Source organism: Artemia sp. Qi Xiang Cuo, chromosome 12, assembly GCF_049724085.1.
Source record: "Artemia sp. Qi Xiang Cuo chromosome 12, ASM4972408v1, whole genome shotgun sequence".
NCBI lineage: Eukaryota > Metazoa > Arthropoda > Branchiopoda > Anostraca > Artemiidae > Artemia > Artemia sp. Qi Xiang Cuo.
The window spans coordinates 41,998,543-42,017,091 of NC_142805.1; the positions used below are offsets into that span (position 1 = coordinate 41,998,543).

The 18,549-nt window shown below is 36.5% G+C and overlaps 1 protein-coding gene across 6 annotated transcripts in view; it reads left to right on the plus strand.

Moving 5' to 3' along the window:
- The window catches only part of LOC148946130 (uncharacterized), a 115,866-nt gene that overhangs the window by 8,648 nt on the left and 88,669 nt on the right, over window positions 1-18,549 (plus strand). For 3 of the 6 annotated variants that reach the window (XM_089098148.1, XM_089098151.1, XM_089098150.1), the window contains exon 2: window positions 14,406-14,609. In XM_089098148.1, coding sequence (XP_088954274.1) covers window positions 14,508-14,609 — 102 coding nt within the window. In that variant the 5' untranslated portion in view covers window positions 14,406-14,507. Of the gene's footprint in view, window positions 1-5,042; window positions 5,093-5,121; window positions 5,273-5,916; window positions 5,977-14,405; window positions 14,610-18,549 lie in introns of those variants that run through there. The other 3 variants (XM_089098147.1, XM_089098146.1, XM_089098149.1) reach the window with 3 other exon arrangements.

The following is an 18,549-nucleotide window of genomic DNA, read 5'->3' on the forward strand; positions in this document are numbered from 1 at the left end:
GAGACTAGAATACAGCAATGGAATCTTAATAAATATATAAAAGCAAAATAAGATCTGTAAAGGGGATATTTTTTATTGCTCTGAGCCACGTAATAGAAAGCTTCAAATATGCTTCAAGAAATCAAGAGGACTATTGCTAAAGAAAAATAAGCTCTTTAAGAAAATTATGTAATTTTTTCTGGGGGAGCAGGCCCATCGCCTCCCTCTGACTACGCCACTAACTACTCTTTCTGTTGGATTTTATTCTCATTTTCTTTTTAGAAATCAATATCGATAGGTTTTACAAAGTTAATTAGCTTACTTAGCCCCTGCACGCCAGTGCTGCTAAAATCTGTCTCCACGCTGGAATGTTTTTCATTGCTGGCCCGCCACCGATAAATCGGCGTGATTTCAGGGTCTCTGAGGCAGATATAATATGCCAAAAAATTAAAGTAGCATCAGGTTAGTCTAGTCTTCCGTCCCTAATTAAACATAGGAGAAATCCTACTGCGGTTTTCTCATCGAGATAGGCAGGTGGAAACGACCGGAATTGCCCATCCCAATTCTTGCTAAGCCAAACTACAGAGGCTGCCATTAGGGAGTGGAGACCTGCATGGTTAAATATATTTCTACGAAACGTCCAAATGCAAGTCAATATAAAGAGTCCAACCCATACTACGGCATCCCCGGCAAGCGATGCGTTGAAGGTTTCATCAGCGCCTTCTCCAAAAAATTGTCAACCTGAGGTACTACTTCTGAAACATAGACAACCCCTCAGTGTAGGGTGCTGGAACGTCTGCTCGATAAAATGCCTAACGACCCAGTCGTTTATAGCTGGCGAATTGTTTCGCGATAAAAAAGACATAATTTTTGTTTAAGAAACTCGAATCAACGGCCTTGTGGAATGCTCAGAGATCAAAAATCCTGAGAACGATGCTTCTTTCTCCTTTTTCAACTTTGGGTCCCTTGATGGATCTGCTTATGATTGAGTGGGCATTATTTTAAGCCCCCCATCAGCGAAGTCGCTTCTAGAATGGGAACCTATCTCACATAGAGTAGCGCGCTTCAAAGCGCGATTCAAAGAGCGCGATTCTAAGGCCACCTATTCAACATATCAGTTATTGTAGTTTATGCTCCAACCAAAGACGCACCGGAGAGCGAAGCAGATCTTATTTTACCAAGTTCTAACTTGTATGCTTAAGAAAGTCCCAAAACGAGACCTCATCTTTATTAGAGGCAACCTTAACGCCAGAATTAGGGGAAAAGTATCCAATGCTGAGTCTGTCATTGGCCACTTCAGTCTTGGAGCTAGATGTAGCAGGGGATCAAAACTTCTTCACTTTGCCATGACGAATGATTTGGTCATTACCAATACCTTATTCAAACACGAACCCAGGCACACAGCCACATGGCATTCAAGAGATGGTATATCAAAAAGCTAGATTGATTATATCCTCATGTCCCGCCGTTGGAAATCAGTGGCTACGAATAGTAGATCGTACATTGGAGCAGATACTGGCTCGAAACATGGGTCGGGTCATCTTCTAGTCAAGTTAGATCTAAAGTTACGACTTGCAGCACGCCCCAAGAGGAAACCTCCACGAAGATTTGATACCAATCGCTTCGATGATCCCTATATGCGACGGGAATTCTGCTAAGGGTTGTAGTGCCACTTTGGACCTCTCCAGGTGCAAGTAAACGGTAAAAAGAATCAAGTTTTGGAAGGAAGGTAGCTGACCATGGGCAAAACAAGCCGAGAGGCTATAGGAACGACAATAAGACACCGCAAAGGACTGTTCAAAAAGTGGGTATCGTCGCACCCATTTAGTTGGCTGGAGAAAAGTAACAGATATCGGACAGAAAATCGGAGTTGTTCAAACGCTTGAGAAGAGAATGCCACCAGTCGGCTAAGAATGATAAGAACAAGTACTGGGAGAAAGTCGCTGAAGACATGGAAGCCACTGCTTCTAGATCAGACACCAGGAAGATGTATAAGCTCCTAAAACCAATCAGGAGTAAATCACATAAGCCTACTAGTACATCCGTCGACGATGAAAACGACAAGTTACTCTCGAATAATACCGAAAGAATAGATCGCTGGAAGGAGCACTTTGACAAACTACTTAACCACCACCACCTTTCCACAGCAATAGATGATAATCAGCGTTGTCATAACCCAAGTCGTAGCGCTGATGGCCTGCAGGAATCAAACTCTCCCAGCAGTATTTTCATTGACGTGAATGTGGCTCCCCGACGTTAAATGAAGTCCAACAAGCAATCAATTGCCTTAAAAGCAATAAAACTCAACTTTACAAGTATGGAGGGACAGCACTTGTCAGCAGGATTCATAAACTAACTTGTCGTATATGGGAAGAAGAGATGATTCCACAGGATTGGGGAGACTGTATTATCCTTCGAGTCTGCAAAAAAGGGCTAAAGACAAAATGCAGCAATTATCGTGAGATTTCTCTCATATGCATTACTGCACAAATATTTGCCATTGTGCTACATAACCGTTTTCGTATCCAGCGCAGCGCAAAGACAAGTCTCAATCAAGCGGGATTCCACCCAGGCATAGGAACAATTGACCAACTATTCGTTTTAAGACAAACCCTTGAACACAGGGCAAAACACCAAAAAACAACAGTGTCTCTATTCATAGATTTTATTACAGCTTTTGATTCTGTTCTTAGGGATGGAATCTGGAAGGCCATGACAGAGGATTGAGTACCAGACAAGATAGTCAGACTTATCCAAGCATACTACCAGCATACGTGAGCCAAAATTTAGATCAGTGGAGAACTCTCCTCGATGTTCCAAATTGATTTTGGTGGCCGACAGGGATGTATATTGTATCCCGTTTTATTTAATTTCGTGATCCAAGTCCCAATTTTGTGATCACCGATCTGGACTATGCCGACGATATTTGCTTGTTAGCTGAATCACGTTCAGAAGCCCAATCTATCCTATGGGAATGTAGCTGAAGAATTTTCTCTGGTCGGCCTGAAAATAAGCTCCCTGAAGACAAAAGTCATGGCGTCCGGTATATCATCTTAAGACCCCCCCCCCCCCAATTTTACTAGAACAGTCGCCCATAGACGAGATACATGAATTTAAGTACCTAGGCTCTCTGGTAGACCCAATAGGAGGATGCACATAAGAAATACAGTCAACAATTGCTTCAGCAACTGGAGTCTTCACCCAGATAAATCACTCTTTATGGAACCAGAAAAATGTTTGTCTGAAAACAAGAATAAGGATTTACCAGGCCCTTGTTCGGTCTGTCTTACTACATGGCTGTGAGTCATGGACTATAAAAGCGTCTGACATTCAAGCCCTCAATGTATTTGACCATTCATGTTGAAGGAGAATAATTGGCACTTAACTGCGTGATCGTGTCAGCAATGTCGAACTCCGCAAAATCCACTATCAGCGTTCTGATTTCGCCCAAAGAGTATGGGAAACTATAAGAGTGGAAATTGGCACTAGTGTAAAAAAAAAATCACCAGCGCCATCTAGTTTCTGGTAAAATTTAGCATTTTTTTGAAGGTAAAGAGCCCAAAACTCAGTAGGCCTAGGTCTTATGGGGATAAATCATAGCTAATTCATCAAGCTAAGTAATTTTAAACTGATAGGTCAACTAGTTAAATAGTTTTGGGCTCTTTACCTTCAAAAACATTTTGCTAAATTTTGACAGAAACTAGATGGGGCTGGTGATTTTTTTTGGACACTAGCGCCAGTTTCCACTCTTATAGTTTCCCATACTCTTTGATTTGGCCACTATAATTAAACAAAGAAGAGTCTGATGGGTCGGCCATACACTTCGCCGCTCTCACCACACCTTTGTAAATAAAGCCCTCAGATGTAAACCTCTTGCGGGATTGAAAAAATGACATGGGGGACAAAAGAAAACGTCGCTTGCCTGCATCAAGCCTGACCTAGACCCAATCGGTGGCCGAAGTATGGACGAAGATGGACGAAGATGGGAAAAGTCCTGGCACGATTTGACTGAGCCACTTGCAAACGACCGAAACTCTTGGTTTACTACAATGACGAAGCTACTGGACGCCAGGGAAAGCGGAGACGCTTGAGTCCTGCTACAAGCAAGCAAGCAATGCATGCCAAACCTTCTCTTTCCTCTTGATGAGGCTAGATATAGTCTATTCTTTGGAATGTTAAAAAAAGATTGGTGATTATGTATCATTGCTAATAGTGTTTAAATAGCATACATTGAGGACGGCTTTCGCGAGATTCCAAAGAAACACTTCCTTGTTCAGTTTCATGTCTTGAAAACTGCTTTGAAAGCAGGAACGAGAAAATAGAAAGGAAAGACGATCCTTGGAGCTCGATTAAATAGTAAAATGCTTTTATTAAAGCGTAAGATTTGAATCTATTTAATATGGATGTAAGTAATTCAAATAGAAAGTATCATGGGTGATACAAAACCCAAATTACTCAAGCACTAAGGATGATGCTTTATATTCTGGATTTTCTGGAATTCCAGAAAATTTCAGTGGTCCTGAATTCTAGATTTCAAATTCAGGACCAGTATGTAGCTTATCTGCACTTTGGGATATGAACTGGTCCTCTTAATTCGTACCAAAATAATCTACTTCCCTAAATTTAGCCATTTTATTCAATTTTAATGTAGCCATATGTTTCCATGTTCTTCGGCCTGTTTGAAAATTACGAGACAAATGGGGTTTTCACTTTGGATTCACTTTCGACGATCCGTCTTAATTCACTTTCCAAAAAAGCAGAAAGCGTTTCCAGTTGCAGAATCCCGAATGGAAAGTTATTCCCGTCCGTCTTCATCGGCAAAAACACATGGACAGTGATCCCAGGTGATTACTTTCGGACGTGATAACAGCACATTGAATTGCATAGAGGCGTTTTTTTTTCCCAAATTCAAATTTTAAAGGCAATAAGGCAAGTTAATAAAATACATTAACCGAATTAATACACTAAAGTGAAATATGTAAGTTTGATTCAGAAGAAGGAAAGCCTCTCAAGTCCTCAGGGAAGAGGGGAGGATTCTACGTTCATCATCATCATCATGCAGTTTCACTACCTGCTAAGGAAGATTGTCTGTTCTTTTTAGATTGAAGCTGAGGTGAATTAATAATTGCTGTGCTGAAAGTAGTTGCAGCTAATGGTGTCATGCTGAGAAGGGAGAAAATTAGTCGTATTGAAAGTAGTCTCAATCGACATTGCTGTCAAGAGGACACTCAAATCTCTCAGATCAGATCAGCAGTTTCACTAAAATAGAATATTGATATATTAATAAAAAAGGGTAAAATTCTACTTTAGCTACTTTTGGCTATCTTGGGAAGGGGTTAGGTTAGGAAAATGAGACTATCAGGGATGGGTCTACAGGCTAAAGTATGTCCCGGGAAGGTATTTTGAAGTACCTACCTCTACTCCTTCTCCCTCTTGAGGGCCCTGAAATTTGCCTACACGACATGTCTATATCTATGGAAATTTTGGCAACAACATTTTTCCTTAATTTTCAGTTATCAGTTTCTTTTTCTCTGGCTTTAGCTCTGAAGATGTAATTTCAATTATTTGAGCAGAATTTTAAGACATAAATAGTTTATTTCCAAAATTTAGAAAATGTATTTGCATATCTTTAAAACCTTATAAATTGGAATTGAGCAAAGTTGTGAAGCTGAATACCATTTTGTTGTACTTCATTTAAGCAGAAGATCTATTTTGCAAGGTTTCACTTATATAACTCATATATTTTTGAAGGTCATCAAAGGTCAGGACCCTCTAGAGAGAGAAGGAGCGGAGGTGGATGCTTCAAAATATCTTCCCAGGACATACTTAAGCCGGTAGACCCATCCCTGAAAGTTTCATTTTCCTAACCTAACCCCTTTCCAAGATTGTCAAAAGTAGCTCAAGTCGAATTTTACCATTTAATTTACTGAGCTGAAAATAAATTTAATCCAGTTGACACTGTAGAAACCTGTTTGAACAATGAACCTAGGCTTTAAGGTAGGCCTAAAGGTATAAATTTAGAATTGTGACTCCTGATAAGGAGACATGTTAAGAAAACAATTCTTACTTTAAAATATCCTAGCCTAATGATCCTAGTTAACATATTATCCAAGAGGAGAACCTTTATCATCAAGTCTTTCCTCTTTTTTCCTTCTTTTTCCAAAAACATTACAATATTTGCCACACTAAACTCAATGCATAAATCTTTTGAAATTACTGCTATAAATTGATCCATAAATTATTTGTGTAGATAGCATTCATCTCCGCCATTCATCCCAGCCAAATTCAAAATCAACAGACTTGGTCAAGGCTTTTGGGTAAATTTTTACCAAATCACATTATTGACTTACAAATAAAGTGAATATACCACTCAATGCCCTTTTTTATGCTCTTTCCAAATATAATAATCATTTTTGTTGGAAATGAATTTTACCCCCACCCCTATAGCCTATACCAATTCAGGGTATATATTTGCACATTAGGTAGGTGAGGATAAAGTTTAAACTTACCTCCCATTTATGTCAGAAATAAAATTTGCCCCCCCTTCCCTAATGTGCAAATAACCCTGAATTGGTATATATAGGGGTGGGGGTAAAATTCATTTCCAACAAAAATGATTTTTATATTTGGAAAAAGCATAAAAAAAGGCATCAAGTGGTATATTCACTTTATTTGTAAATCAATAATATGATTTGGTAAAAATTTACTGGCATTTGGCCTCAACCAAGTCTGTTGATTTTGAATTGAATATAGCAGCAATTTTAAAAGATTTATGCATTGTGTTTTAGCATGGCAGAAATTGTAATTTTTTTGGAAAAAGAAGGAAAAATGAGGAAAGACTTGATGATAAAGGTTCTCCTGTTGGATAATATGTTGACTAGGATCATTACACATAGGCCTATTTTAAAGTAAGAATTGTTTTCTTAACATGTCTCCTTATCAGGAGTCACAATTCTAAACTTATACTGGCCTAAATTTGTAGACTAATCAACAACATAACACTTAATCTTTTTTGCCAAGTCTTTTGACTTGATCTTTACTTTCCATTTATCTGCAGCTGAAATCTTTCATTGCTAAGCTTTCCAAATGTTGACTTAATTAAGTCTACAGGCATCTGGCGTTTCAAAGGACTAAGGAGGGTTTTTACTACCATCAAGTAGGGCAAAGGAATAGAAGATTACCTGGTAAAATTCTAGTTTAGCTTATTTTTGCTATCTTGGGAAGGGGTTAGGTTAGGAAAAATGAAACTTTCAGTAGCCTAATGAATCCAAGGCCAAAAGCATAACCTGCTCTAGGAAGGTATTGCCAAGCTTCAATGTTAACCTGGTGTTCATTTCTAAGTCTTAGAAATGTGCCTACTTGACATGTCTATCTATACCTATTAAAATTTTGACAAAACAACACTTCACTTAATTTTCAGCTATCACTTTTTTTTGAAAATTTTGAAAATTCAGTTCCTGTTATTTGAGCAGGATTTTAAGCCATATCAATGGTTTATTTGTGTAAATTAAGGAAATGTATTTGCAGACATTTGAAACCTCTGAGATTGGGATTGAGCAAAGTTGTGAAGCTGAAAACAGTTTTGTTGCACTTCATTTAAGCAGAAGATCTATTTTGCAAGGTTTCACTTTTATAGCACAAGTATTTTTAAAGGTCATCAAAGGTCACTGCCATCTAGAGGGAGAATGGGTAGAGGTAGATACTTAAAAATACCTTCCCAGGACATACTTTATTCTGTAGACCTATCCCTGAAAGTTTTATTTTCCTAAACTAACCCCTTTTCAAGATAGTAATAAGTAGCTAAACTGGAATTTTACTGACTACTTCAACATAATTTTAGTTGGCTACTAAATTGGAGCCTGTTTTTCTGCTCCATGATGTTATCTGCCTTTTCCTCTCATTAATTAAAAAAACTTTCTGAAAAATAAGTTTTTTTAAAGAAAAGTAAAAGCCATTTTAAACTTAGGCTCAGGAGATACAAAACCTGTTAAAATTCAAACTCAAAATGACCAGAAATTACTATTAAAGAATAAATGAAACCCAAAACGAACAGAAATTAAATAAACAAGAATAGCAAAAAACACACAACAAGTAATATTATAAATAAGCAAATATATCTTAAAGCGAGTATTGATTAGATTGACTATGAAAATCAAGCTTCAAACGAAAAAAAAAGCTTCCAATTAAAGTATAAATGAAACTTAAAACGAACAGAAATTAAATAAACAATCAATGCGAACAACTATACAATATATATTAATGTAAATGAATAAATAAATCTTAAAACAAGTGAAACTTAAACTGAATATGCAAATCAAGTTTGAATCAAATAAAAATAACTACAAACAAGATTTTGGGTATCACCTCACTGCAGAAGCCTAAAACCTACTGTGTCATTGGCGCCTTACTGAAAACTATATGAGTCTTGAACAGTCTTGGAAAGTATAAACAAAATCAAATTCAATATTAGATATATAATGATATTAATTGTTGAAAGATCCATCAGTTCAAGATTTTTTTTTTCACTGTAATTTTTATTTTCATTTTCAGTGCTGTAAGAACTGGAAAAGAATAAATTTATAATATAAGAGTAATTTGTTTTCAGTCAAGCGCCAATGACGCAGAAGGCTTTAGGTTTTTACAGTTAAAGAAGGGGGAGGTGTCCAAATTTTGTTTGTAGTGAAACTATATTTGTCTTGACCAATCTTGGAAAGAACTAATGAATTAAACTGAATGTTTTATGTATAATGATATTAATTGCTGAAAGCTCATCATTTCAAAATTTTACTGTAATTTTAATATTTATCTTCAATATTAAGTACAAAAGAAAACATTTGTAATATAATTCGTTTTCAGTAAAGCGCCAGTGATGCACTATGTTTTAGGCTTCTGCAGTGAGGCAATACCCAAACTCTTGTTTGTAGTTATTTTATTCAATTCAAACTTATCAAATTCAATTTGCATATTCGATTTAAATTTCACTTGTTTTAAGATTTACTTATTCATTTACATTAATATATATTGTATGTTTGTTTGCATTGATTGTTTATTTAATTTCTGTTCATTTTAAGTTTCATTTATACTTTAATAGCAAACTATTTTTTTTCGTTTTAAGCTTGATTTTCATATTCAATCTAAGCATTACTCACTTTAAGATCTATTGATTCATTTATATTATTACTTGTTGTATGTTTTTTGCTATGATTGTTCATTTAATTTTTGTTCGTTTTGGGTTTCATTTATTCTTTAATGGTAATTTCTGGTCGTTTTGATTGTTAATTTTAACAGGTATTTGTATCTCCCGATCTTAATTTTGAAATAGCCTATACTTTTCTTTTAAAAACATATTTTTCGGAAAGTATTTTTAATTTATTTTTGTTCGTTTTTGATTGCAAAAAGTTTCAAGTTTTTATGGCGTGGGGGGCGGGGGTTGCTCACTGCCCAATTATTCTTGACTTTAAAAAACGGATCTAGAACTTTCAATTGAAATCAAATGAGGCTTTTTCAAAGTCTATATGATTACCTCTTTGATAAAAACCTTATACATGAACAATAGACAGCTTGCATAACTTGTGAACAGTGATTGACAACAATGAATGGATTGAAAAAACAGCAAGTTTAATTAACGCAATCTTGCGTTAATTAAGTAAATTACATTACTTTAGACTACGTTAGGGGGGGGGCCCTCGCCCCTCCCCTGGATCTGCCACTGCCTTACACTTTCTGTTTCTTTCCTTGTTAGGGAGGAGTGCAGATGCCTAATAGGTGTGTGTTAATACCAAAACATTCTCACGCTCATTGGGCCTACAGGTAGAAACACAATTAGTTAAAAGGAAGGGGTGGGGAAAAACGGCGTGGGGGGGTTATTTGCCCTTCGATCAATTTTGACTCTTAAGAGCTGGACTAGAACTTTCAATTTCCAATCAAATGAGCCCTCTCTGAATTTTATACAAGAATCCCTTCCTGCCCCCAGGCCCTGGGGGGTTTTATCGACGCCAGAGTTTTGTTACTTAACCTTTCAACTATTTTTAATAAAATGGTATTTTTAATCGCGGGATATAAAGCAGCTATGGGGAGAAAATGATAAAAAAATATTGAAGTTATATGAGATTGTTTCGCTCATTCACGTTTGAACCGGTTATCTTTGTGTTTGTAAGATAGTTAATTTTAATTTATGTTCGTTTTGGGTTTTAGGCTTCTGCAGTGAGGGGATACCCAATCTCTTGTTTGTAGTTATTTTATTCGATTCAAACTACGTTTAATAAAATGGCTGTCTCAAAATTTTGATTGGATGTGTTTGGGGAAAAGGTGGGCATGAGAGAGGGGTTAGTTGCCCTCAAATCACTGTAACTGTTAAAAGGGCACTAGCCCTTTGAATTTCCAATCAAATGAGCCGTTTTTGAAGTTTCTACAACACCACCTTCTATAAAAACCTTGTATACCCCCAGGGTATAACTTAAAACCCTTGCCTTGAGGGTTGTGGGGGAGTGTCCTCGTCAAAAACATATTTTCTATCTGAAAATCAACTATGCAGAACAAAATGGCTATCTCAAAATTTTGATTGGCTGTGTTTGGGGGAATGATGGGCATGGGGGGGGGCTAGTTGCCCTCCAATCACTTTCAATTATTAAAAAGGACACTAGCCCTTTGAATTTCCAATCAAATGAGCCTTTTTTGAAGTTTCTACAACAACGCCTTCTATAAAAACCTTATATGCCCCCAGGGCAAAACTTAAAACCCTTGCCCTGACGGTTGTGGGGGATTGTCCTCCACAAAAAAATATTTTGTATGGGGAAATCAACTACACTGAACAAAATGGCTATCACAAAATTTTGATTGGATGTGTTTGGGGGAATGATGAGCATGGGGGGGGGGGCGAGTTATCCTCCAATCACTTTTGACTATTAAAAGGGCACTATCTCTTTGAATTTCCAATCGAATGAGCCTTTTTTGAAGTTTCTATGACAACACCTTCTATAAAAACCTTATATGCCCCCGGGGCATAACTTAAAACTCTTGCCCTGAGGGTTGTGGGGGAGTATCCTCCTCACAAACATGTTTTCTATCTGGAAATCAACTACGCTGAACAAAATGGCTATCTCAAAATTTTGATTGGATGTGTTTGGTGGAATGATGAGCATGGGGGGGGGGGTAGTTAGCCTACAATCACTTTCGACAATTAAATGGGCACTAGCCCTTTGAATTTCCAATTGAATGAGCCTTTTTTGAAGTTTCTACGACAACACCTTCTATAAAAACCTTATTTACCCCCAGGGCATAACTTAAAACCCTTTCCCTGAGGGTTTTGGGGGAGTGTCCTCCTCAAAAATATATTTTGTAATTGGAAATCAACAACGCTGAACAAAATGTCTATCTCAAAATTTTTATTGGATGTGTTTGGGGAAATTATGGGCGTGGGGGGGGCTAGTTGCCCTCCAATCACTTTTGACTATTAAAAAGGGCTCTAGCCATTTGAATTTCCAATCGAATGAGCCTGTTTTGAAGTTTCTATGACAACGCCTTCTATAAAAACCTTATATGCCCCCAGGGCATAACTTAAAACTCTCGCCCTGAGGGTTGTGGGGGAGTGTCCTCCTCAAAAATATATTTTCTAACTGGAAATAAACTATGCTGAACAAAATGGCTGTCTCAAAATTTTGATTGAATATGTTGGGGAGAATGGTGGGCGTGGGGGGGGGGCTAGTTGCCCTCCAATCATTTTTGACTATTAAAAAGGGCACTAGAACTCTCGATTTCCAATTGAATGAGCCCCCTTTGAAGTTTCTACGACGACCCCTTCTGTATGAAGTACCTCTGGGGAAAAAAAAACTAATAAATAATAATAAAACATTGGAGCCATATGGCCTTTACTATAGGCAACGCTACAGCGTTGCCTCTGATCTGGTTTAGTTGTGATACATGCAAGGCCATATCCAGGGGGGTTTCCCCCCCCCCCCAAAAAAAAGGTACTTGTTTAGTAGCTGGGCAACATGCAAGAAGTAAAGTTTTGATAATGCTAATGGAATAAAACACAATAGGATCAAAACATAATAGTTCAGAAACCAATTTTGGCTATATATTTGCACATTAGGGGGGTTTGGGGTAAAGCATAGCGTATACTAAATATGTAACCTAACCTAGGTACCCTTTTTTTGCCCCTTCAACCCCCCCAAAAACCAAAATTTGAATCTTTGTCACAGAGTGAGCAATACCTCACTAGACAGCAGAAACCTGTTTATCAATAGCATCTTTGAGATTTCAATGTGGTTCTTCTGTCATGTTGCCTGGCTACTATATAAGTACCAGAAAATGTTTGTCTGACTTGTAAACACATAACAAAAATGGATATAAACAAAATTGTATGCACTTTTTGAGGTTTTATTTGTGTAAAAACCCCCTGAAGTAAATCCTTGTGTAAGGTTCTTTTTTTAGCATAATAATGGCTATCTTAGCAAATTCTATTTTAGTCAATTTAAAAGATTATAAAAGTGATGCCTTGTTCCTTTTTTTTTGCCTAGTAGAAGTGAGATAAATATATATAATTCAATGCTAAGATGATATTTTACACTCATCTTTTGCACATGCATAAATTTAATATGATCAGATGTGATAAAATTAATAGTTAGTATATCTTTGAATACCACCATTCTATTCACATGTGGCTTTTTTAGCACAAACAAGACCAGTTACAAATTGCATTTGCTCAAAATTGACAGAAAATAAATCAAATGCCATTAAAAAAAATTAAATAAATTAACTCAATTCTTGATCTAAATATAATTACCACTGCTGTCAAAGCTATGCCCCCCTCACTCTTCTAGGGCCTGATGCTACTCAAGGCCATATGTAAATGTTTGCTGTTTTTTTGGGTTTGCACAATTTTGTGTGTTTATTCCATATTAATAGTTGCTCTATAATGCCAGAGGCAATTTGAAAAATACAGAAGATCAGTACACCTCCATAGGTAGTCTAGAGCTATGCCTGGACCTATTGCAGGAGGGGGGGGGATGCTGGCTTGCAATTGTGACAGGAGTGAAATTATATTTGGAAAATTATTGAAATAACTTCATTAATTGGTTTATCTTTTTTTTTTTTTTTTTATATTCAATTTTAACAGTTTGAAAGCAATCTGTGATTTTGTCTCATTTTTGCAGAAAATCCACCTGTGAACTATTGGAAAAACTGAAAAGTAAAATGGCAGAATAAAAAGATGTATAAATTTGTTCATTTTATCAGATTCAGTTGTAACAAACCAATGCATATGGAATACATGACAGTGGAATGTGAACCCAGCATTAGGTTCTGAATTTAGTTGTAGATTTGAATTATAATTCTGTTAGATTAACATTGAGGAGCAATGGGTCAAATGGAATTTGCAAGAGTAGCAATACGTATATGGAATGAGTTAAAAGGCCAATCAAGTGGTATTCCCATCTTTTATATTACAAATAATCCAGGACATCTTAAAATTCACCAAAAGAAACAGTCAGACTTTCACTCTGTGTATCTTAGGAGTGTTCTGTTAGTTTATTATTACAACCATCAAGTATTCATTAAAAATTAATTTAAAGTGCAATAAGGAAATTGTTAAAGTTTCAGTGATGTAAATCACATTAAAAAGGTGAAGTGCAAAACCAAACCACATAATATGTAGCCTAAATAGACCAAAGTCAATCATAAAATACATAAAAGTCAATCAGACAATTACAACTGGATGTAAGAGAAAAACAAAATGCACAATACTTTACTTTGTAGCTAAAAACTTCATCAGAAGCAAGGAAGTTTAGTATACCAATACACAGTCAAGTTTATACTGCAGTCAATGTTTGAAGAGCCTACCATTGCTTATACCTTTCTATTTATTGCTGTAGTAGCTCTAAGACAAGATGGTCTATCAGTGAACACATAATTTTCTGTAATCTTTTACTCTTTTTATGGTAAGATAAATCTTTGTCAATACAACTTAGTTAGAACGAAATTACTACTCTAGCTAATGAACAATAGAGACCAATGCATCAGCATAATACATAAGTAACTTCATAGCAATACTAAGTAACAGAGATGTATTGAGACAGAATAAAACAAATCAAGAGAGCAGGCAGGGAAAGGTTGGGGGTGGAGGAAAAAGAAAGAAAGAGCAGAGGCCATTCCAGTTTAATTATAGTTAAATTGAGAATGAAAGCTAAACTGTTTGTATTTTTAAAATATTACAGGTATATATCCAAGAATTTATCCTTGGTTGGATGTGGGGGGGGGGGGGATCAGTTTGTCATAGCAGCAAGGGATATTCAGTTTATATGAAAAACATAAGAGACTATGGGATACAAATCCTAAAACTACTGATGTTTTAGTGGGGTTGAACCCAGAGAACCATGTCCCTTTCTTCAGTATCATCCATTTTAATAGATGATCTTCCCACTTTTCAGGTTTTTTACCAGTTTCAAATGAAGGTACCCTTAATTTGAGCTACACATTACAAAGTTAAAATTAACCATTGGATAATATCTTGAACATCAACCCTTAAAACTATGAAGGCTACCAGGGAGAAAAGAGATCTTCAGAGAGATCTTGACAGCCTTCTGGACTTCAAAACTGATCTGGTAAAGGGAATTGATCATTTGCATATTATGGTAAGTTTGATAATTCCAATGATTTGTCTGATGGTATTCATAAGGAAGTGAGTTTTTCCTGATTGTTTACATTTTTTAATATTTGACTCTTTGTGGTTTAGGTGTGTTAAATCTTTGTATTACAAATTTATTTAAAACTGGCTGTCACTAGATATACATTAACTGAATGTGTACTTTAAGAAAAATGCATAAGAAATATCAACTGATAGCAACACAATATCAATGCACATCATTGATATAAAGTAATATCTCAAATGAAAACTATAAGAACACATAATATAGTTGAAAAACATGGGTAAACATGAGAAATAAGGATCACCTTTCCAAAAGAGACAAAAATGAAAAGAGATGGCTTGAGAGAAAGGAAAATTTATTTAGAGCCTCTGTTACAAAAGGGGATGAAGTTGTTTGGGTTTCTGACAGTGAGAGTTTGCACTGGGACATATTTTTGCGGTTTTTGAAGGCCCGTGATGTGGAAGGCATGGTTTATCAGAATTGGAATGCCAATGAATTAGACTATGAATATAGATTAGTGAAGGTGGGCTAAGCAAAAACCAGGCATATGCTCAGGGCTTGGTATACATGGCCCAAAAGTAGCTTGACAGCTTCCATTTTACAGTATTATTTCTGGCAATATAAGAAGAACCGAAGAAGTACAGTTTAAGAAGGGAACAAAACAGCAAATTAGATTTTTACTTCAAGCAATAGAGTCTCTGCTTACTTGTAATTGCAGCAGGACCAGGCGTTTTCCACCTCACCTGGCATCTGACATTTGTGGGAATTTGTTTACCCATAAGCTCCCAAGACTTACAGCACAGAGCTGTTAAATTATAGACACTGATCTTAACTCCTAGAGCTTTAATGTTTTGATTTGAAACTTAATTCTCAGTCTCACTTCTGTAAGCTTAAGCACATCAGCCATAGCTCCATTAATACCCAAAGATACAACTTCTAATGTGTGAAGTACCAAATTTGAAATGCTTCTATTGAATTTAATTCGTAGCCCTTGATATTACATAGATGTGCATTTCACCACTAGACATACTTGGCAAAAATGAGTAATTTTGACAGGACAAATGTTGAGTTAATAATCCAGAAGTATTAGTGGTTATATGTAAAATTTTGAAAAGGTACTTGATTTGGAGTATGCACATTTTCATCAACTTCATCTCCTAAGTAAGCAATCCATTACTGTTTTGTTTTCCTACACTAAATTTACCTAGGCTAGGCTAAGCCATAATACTAGCTCCAAAGCTTGAATTTTCGGGAAAAGGTAGTACCCCTTCTCCAAAGTAGCAGTCGGAAGTGGCATTTCACAGTGAAACAAATGACTGGCAAGTCAGTTAACAGTGAGCTAAAAATACCCAAGCCTGACGGATCTCAAATGAGCGCTTCAGACGTAAAGGAGTTCTTTGCTGGCATTTGTACCACCTACTCCTCAATTACTGAGGCCGAACTGGTTGATCTCTTAGTCGATTGTGAAACTGACGAAATAAAAAAGTTTACCAAGTTTGCTGTTTTTAAAGAACTTAAAAAACTAAAACCGAATTGCTCTTCCTACCCTGGTGAGTTGCCGGTCAAACTTATTTGCGAATATGCCTTGTTTTTAGCCAAACCATTGGCATCGATCATTAATCAGTGCTTCAATGAACAAACCTTTCCTGATGCTTGGAAGCGAGCCTATGTCCGCGGAATACCCAAAGTTAAAGGACCTAAGACATTTGATAAGTTAAGACCTATTTCGATCACTCCGAACTTTGCTAAAGTTGCAGAATCTTTCATATACCGTGAATTTCTCACGGACATTTCATCGTCACTTGACTCCTTCCAGTATGGTTGCTTGAAGGGATGCAGCACGTCTGTTTATTTAGTACGGCTTTATCACCTAGTGGTTGAATGGTTGGAGTTTGGAAGCTCGTTTGTAGATTTACTTCTGGTGGACTACCGAAAGGCATTTGATTTGATTAAGCACCCTCTTGCCGCCCAGAATCTCAAGTCAATGGGTGCCCGTAAGCACATCCTCCAATTAGTAGTTGATTTCTTACGTCACAGGTATCAAAAAGTGTACGCCCTTTTTCCCGATGATATTGAATCGGAAAGGGTGGAAATTACATGTGGCGCCCCACACGGTACCAAATTAGCAGCTCTTCTTTTCCTGGCTGTTATCAACTATGTGCTTTCTGACTTTGACGATCGTTTTAAATTCGTCGATGATTTGTCTGCGCTTCTTAAACACCACGTAAAGGATTCGCAAGCTGAAGCCCAGTTTGATCCAAATTTTTTCGATCAGTTTAAATCACAGTGTACTGCGAACAGTCTTCAAATTAATGAGAATAAATCAAAGGTTTTGAGGTTCAACCCACTTAAACGCAATTTTACCTACCCCGCGACTTTGTTCCCTTCTGCTTCGTGTGCGACTATCTTGGGCGTCACCTTTAGTGTGGACTGTTCGTTCTCTATTCATGTACAAGAGCTGGTTAAGAAGGGACATTATGCTATGCGGACACTGGTGGCGATGCGCCGCCTAGGTTTTCCAGTGTATCAGCTGAAAACAGCGTACCTCACTTTTATTCGACCCATCCTTGAATATGCGTGTCCCGTTTGGGGCCCACAAGTTCATCACATAGATTACTTAAGTGATGATTTGGAGGGGATCCAGAAACGAGCTGTAAAGATCATTCTTTGCGACAAATATGTAGATTATAGCTCCGCTCTGAAGTCACTTGAAATACCAAGCCTTTGCGATCGCCGTTTTCAGCTGATGATTCTTTTTGGCCAGTTTTTATTGTCTAGTCCTGTACATAGGACAATTTTACCACCTAAAACGCCTGTCCGCGCAAATACCAGAAGGAAAAGCAAACTTATGTCCGTATCGTGCCACACAAACAGACTTAGTAACTCCTTTGTTCCTTTGTTTACAAGTTCTTTTAATGAAATGTAGAGGAGTGTTTTCTTGTAAAACTGTTTTCTTTTAAAAAACTTTTCATGTAAAAAACAGCGCCTTTTAGTGCATTTTTTTAATGTGTCTATGACAGCTGTTTTCATTAAAATTATTCTGATTCTTCTGATTCTGATTTTGATTAGCACTAAAATATTTAGCAGTACCAGCTCCAGAAATCCAACTGTGAAGCTAAGGTCTGACAGAAGGTGGTAAACGTCATCAAGTGTAAATGGCCAAACCCTGAGTCTATTTGAATTCCAGCTTGTATGTTTAAAGATAGAATTTAATCTTCCCTGAAAAAAAAAAAAAAAAATTGAATATATATCTAAAAGTAGGCTATATGCCAATGATAAATTTTCATTAGTGCAAGATCCCTAAACAAATGATTTCACTGGATAGTAAAACTTAACTATCAAGGGAAGAAATCGGTTTATTTGCATAAGCTATCTTATAGTGTAAATGGGTTTGGTTGGGTTGGTTGTATTGAAATTTTTGAATGTGGCTTTAAAAAGGGTAGATTGGCTGGGGCGGGCTCTTTTATCCTATAATAGGCAATTAAAAATAAACTTTGTTGACTACAGTAAAAATCAACCATATATACTCTCTAGCACATATAAGGAAATAAGAAGTAATTCAGAACATAAAAAGCCTCCGGAAGGATGTGTATACTATTTGTTTTTTTTAATGTCATTAATTTAAAATGATTTAACCATTGGTTTTCTAAACATTTGAAAGTAATGTGCTTGAAAGGAACAAAATATGGATGCAAATTTACAGTATAATTAACAGAAGAGATTGATTGTTTAAAATACACAGTAATGATGTTAAATCCTGGAAGTGTCAACAATTTTTTAGTTTTCCATTTTATAATGATAAAGAGAAACTGTTTAGAATATGTTTGGTGTTCTGGTAAGACAGTTGTTTTTTCAGATTAATTTCTGATCGCTTTTCAATTGACATAGCTTTATTTTTGTTTAATTGTAGGAACATTTGTAGTTT